This window comes from Pelodiscus sinensis, chromosome 11, assembly GCF_052426305.1.
Source record: "Pelodiscus sinensis isolate ZL-2025 chromosome 11, ASM5242630v1, whole genome shotgun sequence".
NCBI classification, from domain to species: Eukaryota; Metazoa; Chordata; order Testudines; family Trionychidae; genus Pelodiscus; species Pelodiscus sinensis.
The window spans coordinates 7,121,391-7,144,082 of NC_143062.1; the positions used below are offsets into that span (position 1 = coordinate 7,121,391).

Below are 22,692 nucleotides of genomic sequence, written 5' to 3' on the forward strand. Positions count from 1 at the left end.
GTGTGCTCACAGGCACCCGCCCCCAGACCTCCCGGGGGACCACTTTCCCCACAGGACTCAGGCACGGTGCCAGAGGGCCAGCACCTGCCTCCTCCACCCCTAAGGGCTGAAGGGGGCAAGGTGGCTGCCAGCCCCTGCCATCCTGAGGGGGCTCCCTGCAGGGCGAGGCAGCCCCCAGCTGCAGTGTCTCACGCCGCCTTGGCCCGCATGTGAGTCCCGGGTGGGGGCACAGCCCAGCTCACCTCCTCCTTGTTCTCGTCCTCCAGCTCAGCATCCAGGAAGTCCAGGGTCACAGGCTCTCGGAAATTGATGATCTGAAAAGAGGAAAAAGGCTGCTGAGAATCGGGCGCACGGGCACCGGAGCCGGGCACTGCGGCATCCACCCTAACAAAGCACCTGATTGGTCCGCGCCTGCCCTGAGGCATGGTGGGTGCTGGGCGATACGGCGACAGCTCGCAAGAGCGAGACAGACCCAAGAGGCTGGGCTACAGCCCTGCCCGGCCGCCTGCCGTCCCCCCCGCCTGCTCCCGGGGGCTCCCCAAGTGCACCGCAGGCCCTGATGAATAACGCTCCCCGTGTCCTGGAGCGGGGGAGGCAACTTTTCCAGATGGGGAAACTGAGGAACAGAGGTGCTGGGCTTTTTCTGCAGCCAGCGCCGCTCCCGGAGAGAGCTGGAGGCAGGCTGGGCCGGATGCTGGCTGAGGGCTTCCTCTCCAACAAAGCTCGTCAGAGGCTGTTTCTACCCCGCGCTGGCCTGCCACACAGCAGGCCCAGGGACCGCTGCAGGGCTATGGCCCCCCCAGCAGCGTGGACACACCCCTAACCCCCCCCAGCACGGTCCAGGAGTGCGGGGCTCTTCTATGCCCCCTTCCACCGCGCCGGGCCAGGGCAGGGAAACGCTGCCCAAGCAGGGCAGCCGCGGGGAGAGGAAGGGGAAGAATAAACCCCACCGCTCCGCCGCCGCCCACTGATAACGCTGACGAGCCCCCTGGGACGGCGGCGCCCTGGAGCACATCGCCCTGACGGCTGCCATGCCTCAGCCCCACCTCCCCGCTTGGTGACGGATCTCCGAAGGGGGAGCTGGTCCCCCGCCCCGCGCTGACGGGCGCCGCGGCCCCGCGAGACAAAGGAGCCCAGTCGCTGCTTGGCGGGCCCGGGCTGGGCTAATCCCTCTGCACGCTGCCTGCAGGGAGCAGGGGCCTGGAGAGGGCGCGATTCACGGCCACCGTGGGCCAGGGCTTCCCGCTCCGCTGTGGGCCCCAGAGAGGGTCTGGGCATAGGAGTGAGGGTAATTAACCGGGGATCGGCCCCCCCGGGCCCAGCCAGAGCCCACCTGTGCGGGACGGGGCCACTGCTTGGCGCGGCTCGCCCTGGGAGTGGCACAAGCACACGGGTACGCCCGCCGGCAGCCGCACACCAGCGTGTCCACGCGCAGCACACGACTGCAGCGCCGCAGCCTCCATGCCAAGGCGGGACCCCCCGTGGGGCCGGGAAGCCCATGACGGGTGGGCAGGGTCAAAGGCCTGGCCGCAACTCCTGGCTCCCTGTGACACCAGCCTGCCATCCCCACACGAGCACGCCCCAGCCTGCTCTGTGCCTCAGTTTCCCCTCGTAGTGCTGGGGGAGAAGGCCCCTGACCTGCTGCTGAGGGGTAGGGAGGGCTCATCATGCTGATCCGCAAGGCAGGGGGAAAAGACGGCTGTCTGGGTCTGTCTCTTCCGGCCAGAGGAGGCTGTGGCTAGTAAGGCCGGGGGTTCTCGGAGAGGCCAGAGTCTGCTGTTTGGCTGCACTGGAGCCTCACGCGGCCCCACCGGCGTGCTCTGCCAAGCATGTGTGTGTGTGTGTCAGTGGGGTGCGGCTGTCTCGGATCACACCATTCCCCAGGGTCCCGGCTTCTTCTGATCAGCAGGGGTGGGCATCGGGCTGGGATGTTTGTCCCAGCTGTGACTGGCTCCAGAGGCTCTCCATGGGGGCGCCTCTGGCTACGCTGCAAAGCCCTATCCGGGGCCAACCCGTCTCTCCAAGGCCTGGCCCCTGACATCCAGCTTCACACAGACAGGCCAGGCGCACAGCCCTTCATTTTAGCAAATGGGGAAACTGAGGCACGGAGCCCTGCCCGGGGCAGCGCAACCACTCGAAAAGCCCAGAACTTTGCTCCTCTTCCTCGAGGGAGCGTGTCCTTCACGATGGAATGGCCCCGGCTCTGAGATGCCCCAGCCCGTCTGCTGCCCCCTGGCTCCGGCCCTTTGCGGAGGTCAGGGCCGTCCGTCGGGGGAGCCCAGGGTGTAGGCGTGTCCCTGGCCCAGCCGGCGACGGAGCAAGCCCCCCCTTACCTGAGGCTGCAGGTTTGGGTGCAGCAGGACGTAGCCGTTGAGGTCGATGGCGAAGATGTAGCCGTTGGCTCCGAGCTGGGAGCAAAGAGAAGGGACAGGGGGTCAGGAGCTCGCCACAGGCAGGCTGGACATCCGGGGGCTCCCCGTTCGGAGCGGCCTGGCTCTGCTTGGAGCTCAGAATCCCATTCTGCAGGGGGCTGGAGGCCATTCGGGGGCACAGATCCCCAAATCCAGCCCCCACCCCGGCCTGAGGAAACCGCCTCCACCCCGTCAGGCACTGCCCACCGCCCTCTACTGCGGAGAGGCAGGGAGACGCTGGGCTGGACTGAGGCGCCTCACAACGGGGCATGCTGCCCCTTCCTCCGCCCTCCCGCCGGGGCGCTGTTCCTGCCCGAGCAGCGGTGCCCTCCCCCGAGTGTGTGCTACGCCCCGGCCCAGGGACTCCTCAGGGCCGGCTCGCCAGACCCGGCCTGCCCGGCAGTGGTGCCCTGCGGAGGAAGGCCGTGGGAACGGCTGGTCTGAGCCTCCCACAGGAGCGCGAGGGCGACGGGCTCTCAGGCCAGCCCGGCAGGGACAGGCCTCTGGGAAGGCGGACGGGAGCCATTAGCGGGGAACCAGGCTGTGGGGGGCTGTTTCCCACGGCGTCCCCCCCCGGGCGTGGTGCAGGGAAGCGAGGCAGGGAGGACGGAGGGAGACTGGCCCCCGCTTGGTTCGATGCCTCACGACCGGGGCAGAGCCAAGCAACCGCTGCCTCCCCCCCCCCCGCCTGGCACGAGGCCCCCCCCGAGGGGCCGGCGTCCCCACACACGTTGTAGCGCGGCGTCAGCATCTTGATGTCGTTCAGAGCCACGTCGATTCCCATCACGCCCAGGATGAGCTGGTTCTGGAAGAAGCAGACGAAGCGGCGTCAGTGCGAGGCTGGAGGGCAGATCTATGCCCCCCCCCCCCGTTCTCAGAGCCTGTGCCCTGCAGCTTTCTGCTTAGCCGCCCCCAGGTACCTCCGCCGCCAGGGCTCTGTGCGGGGGCCGGGTTCAGAGCCTTCGCCTTGGAGATACGGCGTCCCCCTCCCGCTCAGGGGGTGTCTCTGGGCTCCTCACAGACCCGTCTCTCTTCCCCCCCGCTGCGAAATGCAGCCAGCTCGCGGGAAGCGGTTAGACAGAGCGATGGCGCGCAAAGCAGGGCCCCCTCCCCACAGCCAGGCAAGGGGTGAAGTCTCCGAGCGGGAGCCGGGTCAGGCTGTCTCTGCAAAAATGCCGGGAGCCCTGTGGCACCCGAGAGACGAACCGATGGAGGAGGGCACAAGGTTTCAGGGTAAACCCACTCTGTCGGGTGGGCTGGAGCGGGACTTACAGAGGCAGGGGACGTAGAAGAACGAATGAGGCCAGAGACAGCAGAGCGCCGGCTAACCTCGGCGCCGGCAAAGAGCACCCTTGAGTTAACCCACAGGCAGGGAAAGGTGAAAGAACCAGACACGTAACCGAGCCACAAAGGTATGTAGGCCCCTAATAGCCACTGATTTCCCGACACCCACGTGGCACCAGCAGCCTCTGCTTTGGGGGTGACCCCCTGCTCAGCTGTGCGGCTTGGAGCGTCATCCTCCCAGAAACACCCTCCCGCCCCCGCCTCGCGCACCCTCCCGCCCCCACCTCGCGCACCCTCCTGCCCACATGGAAGGGCTAAAGGGCCCAGGCGTGGCCACAGCCCTCGCGGGGCGGAACACGGCAGCTGCCTGGGGCGCACAGTGCCTGGGGCGAGAAGGGAAGGGCTGGCCCCAGTGGGAGAGGGAGGCAGGCTGGCACTGGGCCAGCAGACCCGGGCAAGGGGCTCCCCTTTCCCAAAGCAGAGGCATTCGCCCGTGGTCCAGACCTGGAGTTTCCATCTCATGCAAGGCAGGGGGATCTCGACTAGCGGGCTCCGGGCTGGGACAACCCTTTTGTGCTCCCGTCACCGCAGGGCTCACTTTGGGACTGGGTCTGTACAATGTCTCCATCAACGGGTGAGGTATTGGCATAGAGAGGATGCTTCGTAAGTCTGCAGATGATCCCAAGCCGGGAGGGGCTGCCAGGGCTTTGGAGGGGAGGGCCAGAATTCAAACTGATCTGGACAAACTGTCTGAGGTCGATAGGACAAATGCAAAGGGCTCCGCTTAGGAAGGAACAATCCGTGTCACACACCCAGAATGGGAAGCGACTGTCTAGGAAGGAGTCCGGCAGAAAGGGATCCAGGGGTCAGAGTGGACCACAAGCTACATATGAGTCAGCAGTATGATGCTGTTGCAAAAAAAGCCAACATGGTTCTGGGAGGCATTAACAGGTGTGTTGTGAGCAAGACAGGAGGAGTCATTCTTCCGCTCTACTCTGCGCTGGTTAGGCCTCAACTATAGTTTTATGTCCAGTGCTGGGCACCACATTTCAAGATGTGGAGAAATGGGAGCGAGTGCAGAGAAGAGCAGCAAAAATGATGAAAGGTCTAGAGACCGGGAGCTAGGAGGCAAGGCTGAAGGAACTGGGTTTGTTTAGTTCGGAAAGGAGAAGACTCAGAGGGGACATGAGAGCAGTTTTCAAGTATCTAAAAGAGCGTTACAAAAAGGAGGAAGAAAAATTGTTCTCCTTAACTTCTGAGGACAGGACGAGCAGCAATGGGCTTAACCTGCAGCAAGGGAGGTTGAGGTTGGACATTAGGGAAAACTTCCTAACTGTCAGGGTGGTTAAACGCTGGAATAAATTGCCTGGGGGGCTGTGGAATCTCCATCCCTGGAGAGATTGAAGAGCAGGCTGGACAGACACCGGTCAGGGACGGGCTAGGCCAGCGGTTCTCAAACTGTTTGGGCTCCAGAGCCCTTTACATGCGTAACAATGTATGCGGAGCCCCAGCGGTCCACTGACTATGTGTTGTGCCTATCGATGATTCCAGTTTGTCAAGCTCGCGGAGCCCTGGGGCACCGTTTGAGAAACACTGCTCTGGAAGATGGTGCTTGGCCCCACCGGGAGGGCAGGGACTGGACGACCTCTCGAGGCCCTGCCAGTTCTAGGGTGCGGGGAGTCTAAGGTGATGGAACCTCGATGTCCGTGTGGACCCCCCTGTCTGTGCAGCTTGGGAGGAAGGCGGCACGCGGCGAACGGCGGCGAGTCAGAGAGCCCAGCCGGGGTCCCTGTGCTTTCTGCCTCCCTGTGGGCCATCTCGCCCCTGCGGGCACAGGGATCACGGCCACAGCCCGCCAGCGGAGCCAGCCTCCCCATCCTTCTGCATCCCTCTCGCCCTGCAGACAGCCCTGCCCTCTCCGCCGCGCCCTGGTCTGGGCTGCAGCGGGAACTGGCACACGCCATGCACGGCAACGCCGGGGGTCCCTCCCCCACCACACGCAGGCCCCGATTCGCCCCCCGGCTCTGCCCGTGGGACCCCCCCGACTGCCCGGCAGGTGCAGGGGCAGGCCGGACAGACAGGTGCCCCCAAGTGGAGGGCCAGGAACGTTCGTACCTTCCTGCTGCTGCTGCTGTCCTCCGTGAGGTTAAACACCGGCAGGGTGCCCGTCACCACCAGGCCCAGGCCCTGCACAGGGGAAGGGATGGCAGCCAGTCAAGCAACCCCCGGACGCTGCTCTGGTCTGACCCGTTGCATGGCTGGAAACCGGGGTCACAGAATGGGGCTGGGGAGCTGCAGGACCAAGCTTGGCGTTCCTTAGGCTGGCGGCAAGGAGCCAGGGGAGGGAAGGGCCAGGTGGGGGCCGCGGGGGGAGCCAGATGGGCGCCAGGGGAGGGAAGGGTCAGGCAGGTGCCAGGGGAGGGGAAGGGAGGGCCCGGGGGAGGGGAAGACCAGGCAGGTGCCTGGGCGGAGGGGAGGGGAGGGCCAGGCGGGCGCTGGAGGGGAGGGGAGGGCCAGGTGGGCGCTGGAGGGGAGGGGAGTGCCAGGCAGGGGCAGGGGGAGGGGAGGGCCAGGCGGGCGCTGGAGGGGAGGGGAGGGCCAGGCGGGCGCTGGAGGGGAGGGGAGGGCCAGGCGGGCGCTGGAGGGGAGGGGAGGGCCAGGCGGGCGCTGGAGGGGAGGGGAGTGCCAGGCAGGGGCAGGGGAGGGGAGGGCCAGGCGGGCGCTGGAGGGGAGGGAGGAGGCGCTGGAGGGGAGGGGGGCAGGCAGGGGAGGGGAGGGGAGGGCCAGGCGGGCGCTGGAGGGAGGGGAGGGCCAGGCGGGCGCTGGAGGGAGGGGAGGGCCAGGCAGGGGCTGGAGGGGAGGGGAGGGCCAGGCGGGCGCTGGAGGGGAGGGGAGGGCCAGGCGGGCGCTGGAGGGGAGGGGAGTGCCAGGCAGGGGCAGGGGGAGGGGAGGGCCAGGCGGGCGCTGGAGGGGAGGGGAGGGCGCTGGAGGGGAGGGGAGGGCCAGGCGGGCGCTGGAGGGGAGGGGAGGGCCAGGCGGGCGCTGGAGGGGAGGGGAGGGCCAGGCGGGCGCTGGAGGGGAGGGGAGTGCCAGGCAGGGGCAGGGGGGAGGGGAGGGCCAGGCGGGCGCTGGAGGGGAGGGGAGTGCCAGGCAGGGGCAGGGGGAGGGGAGGGCCAGGCGGGCGCCACGCAAGGGGCTTGCTCCTGCCGTCCGTACCAGAGCATCCTGGTAGACGTTGGTCCATTGAACTTGTTTTGCTTTGTTCCCTGCCAGGACCATGGGTCTGCCCAGCACGTCCAGGTACTCCTGGGGACACACGAGGAGAGGGGCCGGTGTGAGACAGAGACGCCCCGCCCGAGAGGGGCACCTGCAGCCCCCAGCGGGCGCCATCCCGGGGTGCCCCGCGGCCCAGCCCTGGTTAGCTTGGCCGAGAGTGCTCAGCCCCCCAGCACTCGCACTGTCCCAGGCCGGGCGCGCACGCTGGGCACGTGACAGAGCCCGGGGCGTGCGGATCCTGCCACCTCTGCGCCCCCGCAGCCCTGCTGCTCAGGCAACCAGCAGCCACGTGGCCCCCCGACCCTCTAGACTGGCGCGTGCAGCGTGGAGCACGTTGGGAGGAACCCCCAGACTGCGACTGGAGGCAGTGCAGCCTAGGGGGCGGTGCTCTGGGCTGGCACACAGCAGCCCTGGAATCCAGCCCTGCAGCGTGCCTCAGTTTCCCCTCTGTAAAACAAGCCCCACCGCCCCGGTGCTAGTAACTCGTCTCTGGCTCCCGCCTGTCACCGTGGAGAGCCCGGCCGGCCGGCACCACGCTCCCTCTGGGCGGACTAAAGCAGCAGGTGTACTAACGAACCACTTAAGGCGGGAAGGGAAAAGCAGGTGCAGCGGGCAGGCCATTCCGTTTCAATAAGGCAGCTCCTCTGCTCCCCTTTCCCAGCCTGGACTCAGGCCACCCCGAAATGGGCCGGGGGCCCCGGCTGGGCACCCCCAGACATCTGCCCGCATTGTGGACTGGCCGCGGGAGAGACAAGGCAGGGACGGCGGGGCGGTGCCCAACGCCCTCTCCTGGCGCCGGGGGCCGAGTGTGCTGCGGGGCCACAGGCGCTGCGCTGCCCCTCGAAGGAGCCAGGATTTCCCCGGGTGTGGGGACAGAGCAGCGCTGGCAGCAGCCCCTTGGCACAGCTGGGCACAGGGGGCTACCCTGCAAACCGGCTAGGGGACCAGGCACCCTGCATGGCCGTCCACAGCTGCCCGGCTTCCAGGGCAGGGGCTCACCCCGGCGCGGCACAAGGGCCTCCCCTGCCTCCGTGCTAACCAATCGGGAGCAGGATTGAGCCCTGGTGCGTCTGTGCCAGGTGCAGGCTCAGGCACGCCCCGGACCCCTCCTCCACCCCAGGCACAGAGGGGCAGCCCGGGGGCCATGCTAAGAGCACTGCCGGGACATGAGTCGGGCAGGGAACACGAGGGTGCCACCCTGTGCTGGCTGCCCCGCTGCTGGGGGGGGCAAGAGAGGAGACGTGTCCCCCGGGAAGTCTGCTCGGCTCAGAGCCAAGTCCGGGCCCTGGATCGGCCCCTCAGGCCGTGGCACGCTGGCAGCCGGGCGCAGGGGCACCTTCTAGCCCTGTGCCGCAGCCGTTCTAGCCAGGGGGTGGCCGTAATGCCGGCCGGCAGCAGGGGAGATTCCAGGGGAGGTCGAGCGCAAGGCGGCCAGCCCCTGCCCAGGGCGACAGAGCCGGCTCGCTGGCGGACAACCCAGGGACCAGCTGGCTGGCTTCTCCTGCCCGGCGCCGGGTGTCTCTAGCGCCTGGGCCGGATGCAGGCCCCGGAGGCTGGCACCACGCGGGACCAGGGGACCGGCCCAGCAGTGCACCGGGGTGCCCGGGTGCGGGGGGCTCCTTACCTGCGTGTTGATTCGGATGGCCCCGATGGAGGGGATCTCGAAGTAGTACCCTGGGCAGACACAAAGCCGGGAGCTGTGGAAACACGCCCACCGCACGCGCCCGGGACCCCCTTCGCCCTGGCCCCTCCGGCCTCCCCCCGCACAGCCTCAGGGCCGCGGAGCGTTGACCCCAAAAAGTGAGCCCAGCTGCTGGATCCCGGAGCCGGATCCCAGGCCTTGAAGGTGAGCCTGGCGGGGAGGGGGACCAGCAGTGGAGGGGGGAGCAGGGTCCCCAGACACCGCAGGCAGGAAAACAGAGCGGGCTGCGGAGAAACCCGACGGGCCAGAAGGTTGAACCCTAGAGGGCAGGAGCAAAGGGGCTGGAGGAGGCCAGGGCACAGCAGAGCCCAGGGCTGGGGGGTAGGAGGGAGGGGCTGGAAGAGCAGGGGAGGGACAGGTCCAGAAGGAGCGGAAGGAGCGGGCCCATGTGGAGGAACCCAAGGGGTCGCTCTGGGAGCAGTCCGCCCCGCCCCATAGCCCCGGGGACTCGAGGCAGAGTGTAAAGTGCCCCTCCCCCATAGGTGTCAATCAGCTTCCAAAACGGACGCCATTTCCAGTGCCCTGCCCACAGCGCTCGGAGCCCGGCTGGGGGGGGGGGGGGCTGCCTCCCTTCCTCCTTGCCCCGCTGCCCCCCACTCCGAGTGTGCCCCTTACCTTTGTTGGCACAAGCCATCCACTGCAGGGGGGTCACGTCGTAGTTGTGCTGCCCCACCGAGAAGGTGAACACTCGGACCTGGAGGAGGGGGGCGGCTTAGTAACGGGGGCACAGAGACAGGGATCTGCTCCCTGCACCGCACCCCGAGACGGGCCGTGTCTCCCGCAGGCTGAGGGCTCTCACGGAGCCAGCGGAGCCTCCATCCCTTGGACGACTGACACAGCCGCGGACGACGGACACAGGAACAGGCAGCCAGAGAGGTGACTGAGCTGGGACGAGCACCCAGATCTCCTGCATCTCAGCTTTGTGCCCCCTCCACTAGGCAATACTGCCGCCGGCGCCCGTCCGCCATTCCACGCCTGGGTCTCCCACCGCCCTCGTTCGTTCCCTGCGTGCGCCCTGCATTCAGGGCCAGCCTGCGAAAGGCACTTAGGCGCCGTCCGGCTCCGCACTGCTCTGCCTAACTGATTTAGGAGCCTAAGTCCCCTTGGCTTTCAGTCAGTCAGGCATTGCTTTGCTCAGCGCTGCTACATCTCTGGCCTTACTTGCCTTGTGGGAGGGATGAAGGCAGTAAAGCCTGCTCTGTCAGCGGCTCAGCACGGGGCCCGTGACTCCTAAGATCTAGGACTTGGTTAGAAAGCTAGTCCCCGCTTAGGCCTGGTTTAACCAGTCACGGCTGCACCTATTCAATATTCCATACCGCTGGGGGGTCTATTCAGCCCTCTGCGTTCTACCACGCAGCCCGCGGCCCCATCTTAGAGAGAAGTGGGCACGACCGGTCCCAGCGTCAGCGATGCTTCTTCGGTCGCCCATTCTGGCAAACAGAGGTTAGGGACATCACCCCTGCCCATCCTGCCTAAAAGACTCTCTGAATGGATCCAGCTCTTTTTTGACCCTGTTATAGTCTTGGCCTTCACAGCATCCTCCAGCAGGGAGTTCCACAGGTCAACGCAGCACTGTTTGAAGGAATACTTCATTTGTTTGTTTTAAACCTGCCGTTTATTAATGTCACTTGGTGACTTCCAGTTCTTGTGTTATGAGGAGTAAATAACACTTCCTTATCTACGTTCTCCACACCCGTCATGATTTTATAGCCCTCCATCATGTTCCTCCTTGGCTGTCTCTTTTCCAAGCTGAAAAGCCCCAGTCTCATTAATCTCTCCTCAGACGGACGCCATTCCAAGCCCCTGATCAGTTTTGTTGTCCCTTTCTGGAGCTTTTCCAATGCCAAACATGACTATGGAGATGGGGCGACCACACCTGCATGCAGTAGTCAAGCGGTGGGCACGCCGTGGAGGCAATATACCGTTATGGGGCTGGAATAGCCAGGAGCACCCACCCGAGCCAGTGCCCCTCCCCCTCCCCACAGCCCCCCCTGCTGGGCAAGGCTGGGAAGTGAAATCGCGGAGGCCCTTCCAAGGCACAAGGCTCCTAGCCCATTCCTCGCAGCTACTCCTGCTAGGAAAGCCGCGGGGAAAAGCCCCAGGAACAAACTCGCAGCTCACAGCCGTCTGGTCGTCCGAGGGTAGGATGCCAACGCTCATACAGCCCGTGCTCATGGCAGCGCTGGAGCCGGGCCCGTGTCGGGGCTGGAGCGCTCACCGTTTTGTTGGGCCAGTTGTACTTCTCAAACACATCCTGGACCCGGTCCTCCCCGCCGTCGGTGAACATCATGATCATCTTATTGCAGTTGGCGCGCGTGATGTTGGACTGCAAGCGAGAGTGAGAACCGGAGTGAGGGCAGTGCCTGGAGGGGACGGAGAAGGGCTAAACCAATGCATGGGCTCCTGCTATTGTACATGGCAACCAACTGGCTGGCCAGTGTGCCCTGCTGCTGGATGGGATCAGAACTACTCCACTGCGTGTCATATGCACTATACTGCTGACACTAGGGGAGATTCTCCTTTAGCTCAGATGGCCTGTGTTTGGCACACGGAGGCTGTGAGTTTTATCTCCATGATTGCTATGACAGGGCTCCCGCTGTTCTCCTGGCCCAGGGCTCTCCGCTGAGATTCAGATCACATTGACCCCTTTTTGATCTCACCCCGTTCCTCTTCTCTGGATAACCGTGACCTACCCCTCCCGTACGCACCCTCACGGTGCGTCCGCCAAGCTCTTGTCCCTTCTGTCTTATCTGGAGCACCTGGGGCTGCAGGAGGAGAGGGCATACTTGTGTACAGTAGTGTTCATACGTCTACAGCAGCGCGTGTGCGCACATGTGGGTGTGCAGGAGTGTGTGCTCGTGTGAGCCCGGCAACATTTGTGAGATTAATCTGCATCTCTGCAGGACCCAGCCATGGCCGTGACAAATCTGTTTTCCCTGCCTGACTCTCCCGGGTGAAGGTGGCGGAGGTGAGCTGGAGGTGGGGGCTGTCTGGAGAGAAATGATGTTGTGGCTATTCCCGCTCAGCAATGAATAGGGCTATCCATCTTTATCTGGCCCACCGCCTTGGCTTGTCTGAGCCCAGGCCACCCCCACTGGCCCCGCAAACTTTCTAAGGAAGCGCCAGAGGCAGCAGCAGATCCTGTGAAAACTGAAATCCCAAGTTCTGGAGGCTCCCCATCGATCCAGTCTGGGCTGCAGCAACTACAGGCCAAGCGCTGCCTCTGATGCCGAGCGACGGCCCGGGGTGGGGCCAGCTGTGTAGGGAACGCGGGGCAATTCACGGCACACCCCAGGGGGACACTGGGGCGTGGTGAAGAGCACTGCCTGGGAGGTGCTCCCTGCTCCAGCCTCTCCCAGCAGGGGGCGCTGTGGGGAGGGGCAGGAGCGCTGGCAGTAGGGGGCGCTCCCAGCTATGCCAGCACTCGTCTCCCCCAGCAGGGGGCACTGCAGGGAAGGACTCAAGTGGCAGGGCAAGGCTCCGCCCACAGGGCAAGGCTCCACCCACCGGCTCTGGCAAAGGGGAACCAGCAGCTTTGTACGCCGACATGTAGCTGCAGTGCGGAGGCGGGCGGGCGGGCGGGGTTTCCCTGCAGCATGCAGCTAGGCACATGCCAACCCACTGGGGCGGGGACACCGGGCAGACCTGGCTTTAGCTGGGAAGCTCTCTGGGGCAGGGCCTGCCTTTCTGTTCTGCGTTTGTACAGCACCTAGCACACCGAAGGCTCCCACAGGCTGGGATCGTGTGAACAGTAAATGCTAATCGCAGGGACCTGGCCCACGAGGCTGTGATCCCCGGTGAGGAGGGGCAAGTTCTCCCAGGGACAGGAGGGGGCAGCCTCCTGCAAACAGCTGGTCGGACACAGGGCTTGCATCCCCAGGCTCCTGAGCCGCCGAGGCATCCAAGCCCCCTGGTTGGAGGCCCCCAGTCGGAGCCTGGACCTGCCTGGGATTTTGTCCCGTGGAAACCCCTCCCGTGTGAGTCCCAGTGCCCCCGTCCCGCAAGGCCCTGGGCCTGCGCCCCAGGCTTACGTTCTGCAGTTGGTCAAAGGCGTACTCAAAGCCGGCTTTGTAGTCGGTCGTCCCCTTGGCCACCATCTCCTGCACGTCCTCCTTGAAGACCTTCTTGTTGCGGATGTTGGCCTGCACCAGGTGCTTGAAGCAGGACACGGGCTTTGCCTTCTCGTTAAACTGGAAAGCGAGCGAAATGGGGCCGAGCGTCAGCACGTGGGAGGGGGCACTGCAAGGGCGGCGGCACTGGGTAACCGGCAGGGGCGAGGAGGCAAAGCCTCGCCCATCCCATGTTGTCCTGTGTCACGGCTGTGAATGCAGACTGGTGGGAACTTGGGGGCCTTCCCAGGTCTGCGGACGCTGTGGAGAAGGCCCGCCCGCCCAGAGGTTCTCAAACTGTGACCGTGCAGGGCCACAGAGAGATCCCTCCACAGTGCGCGCTGGGGCAGCCGCCCACGAAGGAACGGCGGGCTGCCTGCCGAAGCTGTGGGGTGGCGCGGGCGTGGCCCCACCAGTTGTGGGCCTGGACGCTGGAGAAGAGGCCCTGTAAGGTGAGGGGGCAAGAGGAGGTCGGTGAGAAGAGGATGGGGCAAAGCTTGCAGGATGCAGTGGCCAGCGATCGAGGTAACTTGTCCCAGCGCCAGTGGAGAAACATCCCTTCTTCCCAGCCCCAGCTTAGGGGCTGCCGTGTTGGGGGGGAGAGGGAGAGACAGCGCTCCCCAAACGCAGCTAAAACGTAAGGGCATCTATCCCGCCACGTTTTCGTTTACATGGCGCGTGTTTGCAACACGATTTGCAGCAGGTGGCTACGGGCACAAACACCATGTGGAAAGCTCATTAAGTGGCCCGCCGAGACCCTCAGCAATTGTCAAGAGGTCTTTGGGCACGTTTGCACCTCGTCTGGTTGCTGAGACTGACAACCAAGGGTGTGGTGCTACTCAGCCCGTGGGGACAGGGGAGTGTCTAACCCCGAACCCGAGGGGAGTGTGTTCACAAGTTCCGTGCGCGCCTGCCCGGAGAGCGACGCTGAAGTCACAAGGTGGCCGTGCGCTCGCAGTGATTCTGCGGCACCTGGACCGAGGACAAAGTAAAACCTGTGGCCAAGCTGTGCAACCGCTGGCCAGCCCACACGTTCAAACCCAGGCCCCTGACGTTAGACTCCTCAGTGGAGAATCAGGCTCTGAACCAGCGGGATTTCGGAGGTGCTGGGCACAGCATTTCTGAATGATTTCAGTCCTGGCTGCCGTGACCTGGTACTTCTGAAAACAAGGTCCCTTGAATGTAGGAGCCTAGCTAAGGATTTAGGAGCCCGCGTTTGAAAATTCTGGCCAGTCTCAGGACAAGCCAACCCAGCCAGCCATGCTGCTGTGTCTCCACCACAAAATTCCCACCGTCACGCTAATGGACGCGCTCACCCCACTTCTGTTTGGATGAACGGGATGGAAAAGGAATAGTAACAATAAATCAACTACGAGAATCACCCTCTAGAAACCAGCGATTTCCAAAGAGTCTGCAATCGCAGCTTCCTTATGCTGCATTCGGCCCCGACACCCTCATTTCATGGGACGCCAGCAGCAACATTATAGAGCTGAACATGTAGGCTTAGTAAAGATGATTAGAAATGCTCCCATTTTAAAGCAAGCAGCCTGGTGCCAAACAGCTTCCTTAAACAGGCACACGGCCCTGGCCACACCGGGAGAACCAGGAAGTGAAACTGACTAGAAACCACAGGGTGAAAAGCACACTGCAAACATGCCATGAAGCGGACTCCATCCTGCCTTCCATTCTGCTTCTGATCCCAGATGCAGCCTTGCGAGGAACAGCGCACCGGGAAGAATCGTTGGCCCATCCTCGCATAGGATGTACACCAGAGACTTTTAAGCTAGCAGTTTATACCATCTCTGCTAAGAGCCTGCATCGAGAACTGGGTGATTCAATGCATGTAACATGTTCTCCTTAACAACCTCACTCTCAGGCTTTTCTTTCTTTTAATAATAAACCTTTAGATGTTAGATGCTAAAGGATCCGCTCAGCGTGATCTTGTGGGTAAGATCCAGCGTGTAAATTGACCGGGGATTTGTGGCTGGTTCTTTGGGACTGGGAGAACCTGTTTGGGGAAGGTGAGATTGGGTTCTGTAACCTGTGTGTTAGGCCCGGGGCTGACTGTGGCACAGGGAGAGCTGAGGTGTCTGAGGGGTTTTGCTCATGAGGCTTCCTGCCGGCCGGCCTGGCAGCTGAAGCACTGGGTGTGGCTGGTGTGTGGCCTGTCGGGAAGGTCTCCGGTCGAGGGCTGTAAGGAGCCCTGGTTTTGAGCAATTCGCCCTGCGCGGACGCCCTTGGCGGTGCCCAGGCCCACTAACGTGACATGAGTACCGCCCGGACGGGACTCTGAGGCGCTTTCAGGTCCAGTCTGCCACAGGCAGGGGCTCCAGCGACTGGGCCTGCCTTCGGTTCCCTTGCTCAGCCACACGCTCCCTGTACGGCATCAGGCAAGTCTCTCCGTGCAGGGCCCCCCCCCCCCCCTGGCGGATCCCCGCAGGTTCCAACCAGCAGCCGCGCCGCAGAGATCGGCAACCGCAGATTCTGTGCCCGGCCTCCGGGGGAGCCTGTTCTCTCCCCGCAACAGGAAGGCACGGAACTAGATGTTTTTGGAGGCATCTGCCTGCCTGAAAGAGGTGGGGGCTCTGGAGTGACCCCTCTGCCTTAAGCAGATCAAATGACCACACTACTCCAGACTGGTGGAGGTCCCAGCAGGTGGGAGGGGTGAGTGAGTTCACGAGCGCCTGGCTCCAGCTGGCAGCCACACGGATCCTATGAACTAGATCCCACTCTGGCCTCGGGATGCCAGAGCTCTTCCTGGCGGCAGGCCAGTCTGATCCCAGAGGAACCCCCTGCAGAGCCACACATCTCCCGCATGAGCCAGGCGGCTGCAGCTGTACACGGCCCGCAGCCAGCCCCACATCAGCCCCCCTCTGCCCCGCACAGCAAGCCCCCTGCAAGGAACATCTCCTGGACAGCGCCGGCACAGGGGGACGGCTCGGGCAGGGTGGAACTGGTGTCTCGCAGGCGGGTTTCGGTGGGCGCAGTCAATCACAGGCAGGGAGTGCATGGGAGAGGGCAGGGAAGAAATGGGAAAAGGGGATGCGGGAGTGGTGCGAGGGGAAGGGCAGCGCCTCCGAGGGGCCAGCCCCACATTAGAGAGCGACAGACAGAACGCACTCGCCCCTCCCAGACACTGCTGGCTAGCGGATCCTTAGCCCCGCCCTGCGCGCGGCGCCCGTGTCACCGAGAGGCGGAGCGCCCCTCCCCAGAGCGCAGGTCTGCAGAGAGCGGCTACCCAGCGATGGCAACGCGGGCACGGGAAAGGTCACAGGATCCTCACTGCCGCTCCGTTCCCCTCGTGCCAAACCATGGCAGCTCCTGTGCAGCGTGAGGGGTGGAGGGCTGCCCCGGGGGGGTGGTAAGCGGGCAGGGGTGGTGCCCGAGCCGGGATGAGGCGAGCTGGGAAGCTGGCAGGGAGCGGTCCCCTTTGCAGCCCGCATGGGGCAGCGGGTGCCATTCGCCGCCCAGGAGTGTGCCCGGTGCGGACAGCAGCATGGGGGCCAGTCGCTGCGGGCCTGACTACACCTCCTATGGGCCCCGATCGACCCCCGGGGCCAGGCCATGCCATGTGCCTAGTGGCCACCCTTTCCAAACACCCGAGCAGCCGTGCCAGGAGTGCCGGGAGAAGCCCAGAGGGTAAGATGGATCTTGCAGGGTTAGCTGGACTGTCCCAGGCCCGTGCTTTAGACCACTCACACTCCCTGCCTCAGTTTCCCCATCAGTACAAGGGGGTGACAACAGACATGTCACTCGGGGCGCTTGCTCAGGGCTTTGGATGTGTGACACTGCCCTGTGCTGGCTCCAGGGCCCTGCCATGCTGGGACAGACCCTCTGCTGGCTCCTGGGAGAGGAAAAATGCAGGAGAAGGGGAGATAAAGCAAGCCCAGCCCAGGATCAGCTCAGGTTCTCTCTGTGCCAGTCCTGGTCACCCATCCCCTGTGCAGGCAGCAGGGCCACAGCACTTTGCAGGGAGCCCGTCGGACTCTGGCTGGGGCAGACCCCGCTTGGCCTCTCCCTGAGACATTCAGCTCTCTCCTCCGGGCCACCGTCCACCGTCTCCTCGCTCCCTCTGTGCCACCGTCTCCCTGCTCCCTCTGTGCCACCGTCTCCTCACTCCCTCTGTGCCACCGTCTCCTCGCTCCCTCTGTGCCACCGTCTCCCCACTCCCGCCATGCCACCGTCTCCCTGCTCCCTCTGTGCCACCGTCTCCCTGCTTCCTCTGTGCCACCGTCTCCTCACTCCCTCTGTGCCACCGTCTCCCTGCTCCCTCTGTGCCACCGTCTCCTCGCTCCCTCTGTGCCACCGTCTCCCCACTCCCGCCATGCCACCGTCTCCCTGCTCCCTCTGTGCCACCGTCTCCCTGCTTCCTCTGTGCCACCGTCTCCCTGCTCCCTCTGTGCCACCGTCTCCCCACTCCCGCCATGCCACCGTCTCCCTGCTCCCTCTGTGCCACCGTCTCCTCGCTCCCTCTGTGCCACCGTCTCCTCGCTCCCTCTGTGCCACCGTCTCCCCACTCCCGCCATGCCACCGTCTCCTCGCTCCCTCTGTGCCACCGTCTCCTCGCTCCCTCTGTGCCACCGTCTCCCCACTCCCGCCATGCCACCGTCTCCCTGCTCCCTCTGTGCCACCGTCTCCCTGCTCCCTCTGTGCCACCGTCTCCCCACTCCCGCCATGCCACCGTCTCCCTGCTCCCTCTGTGCCACCGTCTCCCTGCTTCCTCTGTGCCACCGTCTCCTCGCTCCCTCTGTGCCACCGTCACCCCGCTCCCTCTGTGCCACCGTCTCCCTGCTCCCTCTGTGCCACCGTCTCCCCGCTCCCTCTGTGCGACCATCCGCTGCCTCCCCGCTCTCTCCGTGCCACTGTTCACTGCCTCCCCACTCGCTGCATCCCCAACCTCAGCGGCGGGAGGGCAGAGGGACCATGCACGGCATAGGCCAAAGAACTCGGCCCAGCAATTCCAGCCCAGACCTTCGGGCGGACCATGTCCCTTTCAGAAAGCTCAACCTGCCTGGACTGTCTGGGAGCTGCCTGGCTTTGCTCTGTGGCCAAAGGAAACGCAGACGAGACACACCGGAGGGTGTCACGTTACTGGATTTTGAGGAGAGCAGCCATATCACTGCTGAACCCATGGGGGGGTGTTTGCCCCAAAAGTGGTATAAAGGGGGCCATGTGTGGTGTCAAATAGAAGCTTACTGTCTGATGACTCTGTATATGCTATTCATGTGATTGTACAATGTCTCTGTGTGGAGTTACAAGCATGGACTTTGTATGAGTGCTGACTGTTTCTCTGTATGTGGTTGAGCACTGGGCAGAACCCAGCCTATGGACATGCTAATTAGCAAGGCCCTGCGGAACAATAGCACTCAATAGGCCAAGGACACACCTCGAGAATAGGGACTGACACCTAAGGGCTACCAGCAGGGGACACAGGGATAGGCCACGGGCCAGGTGACCTGCTGCAGCCAAGAAGAGACCAGGAAGGAGGGATAAAGAGGCCATGTGGCCGACTCCATCTGGCACTCAGCTCAGCACTTCATCCCAGAGGCAGCCGTGCAGGGATTGAAGAGCCGGAAAGAACTGTGGACCCATCCTGACATAGGATGTGCACCAAGGACTTAAGCCAGCAGCTGTAACATCTCTGCTAGAGCCTGCATCGAGGACTGGGAGATTCGGTGCATGTAACGTACTATACTTTAACACCCTCGCTCTCAGGCTTTTCTTTCTCTTAGTAATAAACCTTTAGATGTTAGATGCTAAAGGATTGGCCCAGCGTGATTTGTGGGTAAGGTCTAGAGGGTAAATTAACCAGGGATCTGTGGCTGGTTTCTTGGAACCGGACAGAACTTGTTTGGGGTAGGTGGGATTGGGTGCTAGGACCCCCACCTGTGTATGAGGCCCGGGGCCATCTGGGGCATGGATATTGCTGGGGCGTCGGAGGGGTTTTGCTCGTGAGGCTTCAGGCAGGCAGCTGAGCGCTCGGTGGGACTGGTATGTGGCCTGTTTGGGAAGGTCTCCGGTCTGGGGATGTACGGAGCCCCGAATTTGAGCAATTCACCCTGAGCCGATACCCTCAGTAGTGCCCAGAGCCAGCATGTCACAGAGGGCGGCACACGGTGAAACTTGGCATCTGGGTGCACTGGGTGCAGAGCCCAGCCTCTTGGACCATGGACATCCGGGTCCCCCTGCCCCGTGGCCTCCCCAGAGCAGCCCTCACCGATGCCACGTTGACATAGTCGTCGTCCGAAAGGGTGTCCAGCATCTCGCAGACCGACGTCTTCATCAGCTTGAGGGTCAGGCCGCTCACACTGCCGCTCCTGGGGGGACGAGAGGCGGGCTTGGGAGGTGGCTCCGGGCGATCCACCGCTCGGGGGGGAGGGGATACAGGGACAGGGGGGTGAATGGCAGGAGCAATGACCCCCCTGCAATCCCCCGGAGCCTCTCCCTGGGAGCACAGTCACTTTCTCACTCTGGCTCCACCCACTGCAGCCGGGTGAAGGCTGGGGGAGACTGTCCCAAGACGGCCAGGGAAGGGGGTCTGCCCATTCCGCCTGCCCAGCACTCACACGTCCACGATGATCACCATGTCCTTCGGCGAGGAGGCCCCTTGGATGTACCTGCAAGGAGCAAAGGCAGAGCGTGAAGCAGGCTGCGGCCCGCCGGGGGAGGGGGATGGGAGTGGGGGGCAGGGCCATGTGTGCGCACGTCCATTGTCCTGGGCGGGGTAAAACTGCTCAAGAGTCTGGGATTCGCGTGCTCTGATAACGAGCACGGACGCCCCCCGAACCCGCCGGGCTGCGAGCAGCGACTATGGATACGCGCGTGATTTGGTCAATGCCTTCCAGCGGCCCTCAGACCAGGAACCCTAGAACCGGAAGGGCCCTCGAGAGGCATCGAGTCCAGTCCCCTGCCCTCGTGGCAGGACCCAGCGCCGTCTAGATCAGCCCTGACCGGTGTCTGTCCAACCTGCTCTCAAATATCTCCAGGGATGGAGATTCCACAACCTCCCTCCAGTGTTTCCCCACCCTGACAGGCAGGAAGTTTTTCCAAAGGTCCAATCTAAACTCCCTTGCTGCAGTTTCAGCCCATTGCTTCTTGTTCTATCCTCAGGGGCCAAGGGGAACAATTTCTCTCACTCCTCACGACACCCTTTCAGATACTTGAAAGCTGCTCTCATGTCCCCCCTCAGTCTTCTCCTTTCCAAACTAACCAAGCCCAATTCTTTGTCTTCCCTCCTAGCTCCTGTTCTCTAGACCTTTCATCATTCTTGTTGCTCTTCTCTGGACCCTCTCCAGTTTCTTCACATCTTGCCTGAACTGTGGTGCCCAGAACTGGACACAATCCTCCAGCTGAGGCCTACTCAGTGCAGAGAGGGGTGGAAGAGTCACTCCACAGCAGGAAGCGGCCTGCAGGATCATACCGCAGGAGGCTTGGTGTGCCTGGACTCAGGCTGTCCCCGTGGTCTGTGGAGCGGCCATTCCTGTCCCAGTGAGGATGGGAGGGAGAAAGTGGAGCTGTCAGGACCACAGGGAGAGCCACACACGGACACAAGGATCTTCAGAGATCCCCGTCCCCATGCTGACCCCAGACACTGTGATGTGTTAGCCCCGGGCATGTGGGCAAGGACGCCCGCCAGGCCCCTGGGAAAGAATTCACTAGAGCAACGCCCCGTCTCCAGCCACTGGGGACTTGTGCTACCGGCTGTCGCGGACTGGCCACACACCAGCGTGGGCAGCCCTGCCAGACCACCCCCTCCACGCACGTAGCAACTCATCTCGACGCCAGCTAGGGTTTTAGCCCCCACTGCTCCCCTGGGGAGGCTGGCCCAGCGCGCCCCTCCTCTGGGGGTTAGAAACCTGCTCCCAAGTCCAAGCCGAAACTCACTGACGGCCAGTTTACAGCCATTCCTTCTGCGCTCCTCAGTGGCGAGCTGAACTAGCTCCTCTCCCTCCCTGGCAGTTATCCCTCGGATGCACATAGAGCAATAGGCTCTCCCTCTGCACAGTGCTGTGGGGGTCTCCCCAGGGCTGCGTGTGACGGTGCTAACCCTGCCCTGCCTCCGCTGGAAATACCTCCTCAGCCACCCCACGGCCGCATTAGCCTTCTGTCATGGGCGCATCACATCGGCAGCCCATAGCCCTCCTGCGATCAAACGCGCCCAGCTCACGCGCCTCCATTGTCACGTCCCACCGCACCACCCCAGCTTAGAGAGAAAGTTCTCGCTGTTTGCCCCGTGCAGGACCTTGCACTTTGCAGGATTAATCCTGGCCCCGTTTCAACGACGCCAGTTTACAAGGTCATCCCAATTGTCTGGCCTGGGTGTCGGGTCCTCCTCAGGACAGGCAACACCTCCCCCTTGGGTTCATCCGCCTGCGATAGGAGCACACGCCCGCCTTCTGCACCAAGCTCAGGGATACACCCGTGAAACAAGGTTAGTCCCGATGCCCGAGGGCTCACCTTTCAGTCTGACCTTCCCTGCAGCCAGGGCCCTCACCACCTTCCAGCTCTCATCGTGTTCCCCATCCTCTCCAATTATCTCCAGGGAAGATAATGGAGCAAGTAATTAAGGAAATCATCTGTAAACACTTGGAAGGTGGCAAGGTGATAGGGAACAGCCAATGTGGATTTGTAAAGAACAAATCATGTCAAACGAATCTGATAGCTTTCTTTGATAGGCTAACAAGTCTTGTGGATAAGGGAGAAGCGGTGGATGTGGTATACCTAGACTTGAGTAAGGCATTTGATACGGTCTCGCATGATATTCTTATCAATAAACTAGACAAATACAACTTAGATGGGGCTACTATAAGGTGGGTGCATAACTGGCTGGATAACTGTACTCAGAGAGTAGTTATTAATGGTTCACAATCCTGCTGGAAAGGTATAACAAGTGGGTTCCGCAGGGGTCTGTTTTGGGACCGGCTCTGTTCAATATCTTCATCAACGATTTAGATATTGGCACAGAAAGTACGTATATTAAGTTTGCAGATGATACCAAGCTGGGAGGGGTTGCGACTGCTTTGGAGGACGGGTCATAATTCAAAATGATCTGGACAAATTGGAGAAATGGTCTGAGGTAAACAGGATGAAGTTTAATAAAGACAAATGCAAAGTGCTCCACTTAGGAAGGAACAATCAGTCTCACACATACAGAATGGGAAGTGACTGTCTGGGAAGGAGCACGGCAGAAAGGGATCTAGGGGTCAGAGCGGACCACAAGCTGAATCCGAGTCAGCAGTGTGATGCTGTGGCAAAAAAAGCAAACATGATTCTGGGATGAATTAACAGGTGTGTTGTGAGCAAGAAACAAGAAGTCATTCTTCTGCTCTACTCTGCGCTGGTTAGGCCTCAGTTGGAGAATTGTGTCTAGTTCTGGGCACCACATTTCAAGAAAGCTGTGGAGAAATTGGAGAGGGTCCAGAGAAGAGCAACAAGAATGATGAAAGGTCCAGAGAACATGACCTGTGAAGGAAGCTGAAAGAATTGGGCTTGTTTAGTTTGGAAAAGAGAAGACTGAGGGGGGACATGAGAGCAGTTTTCAGATATCTAAAAGGGTGTCATAAGGAGGAGGGAGAAAACTTGTTCATCTTGGCCTCTGAGGACAGGACAAGAAGCAATGGGCTTAAACTGCAGCCAGGGAGGTTTAGGTTGGACATTAGGAAAAAGTTCCTACCTGTCAGGGTGGTTAAACACTGGAATAAATTGCCCAGGGAGGTTGTGGAATCTCCATCTGTGGAGATATTTAAGAGCAGGTTAGATAAATGTCTATCAGGGATGGTCTAGACAGTATTGGGACCTGCCATGAGGGCAGGGGACTGGACTCGACTCTCGAGGTCCCTTCCAGGCCTAGTGTTCTAGGATTCTATGATTCAATCTAGCTACTGATTTCACCTGTGGAACTGTAGCACCC

General features: G+C 62.4%; 1 protein-coding gene across 2 annotated transcripts in view; it reads right to left on the reverse strand.

Moving 5' to 3' along the window:
* CACNA2D2 (calcium voltage-gated channel auxiliary subunit alpha2delta 2) overlaps positions 1–22,692 on the reverse strand; it is a 413,205-nt gene that overhangs the window by 43,361 nt on the left and 347,152 nt on the right. For both annotated transcript variants that reach the window (XM_075939506.2, XM_075939507.2), the window contains exons 9-19: positions 19,349–19,399; positions 19,000–19,099; positions 12,705–12,863; positions 10,892–10,999; positions 9,289–9,367; positions 8,596–8,645; positions 6,912–7,001; positions 5,811–5,882; positions 3,142–3,216; positions 2,334–2,408; positions 243–314 (exon numbers count right to left, since the gene is read on the reverse strand). In XM_075939506.2, the coding sequence (XP_075795621.1) occupies positions 243–314; positions 2,334–2,408; positions 3,142–3,216; positions 5,811–5,882; positions 6,912–7,001; positions 8,596–8,645; positions 9,289–9,367; positions 10,892–10,999; positions 12,705–12,863; positions 19,000–19,099; positions 19,349–19,399 (931 nt within the window). The remainder of the gene's footprint in view (positions 1–242; positions 315–2,333; positions 2,409–3,141; positions 3,217–5,810; positions 5,883–6,911; positions 7,002–8,595; positions 8,646–9,288; positions 9,368–10,891; positions 11,000–12,704; positions 12,864–18,999; positions 19,100–19,348; positions 19,400–22,692) is intronic.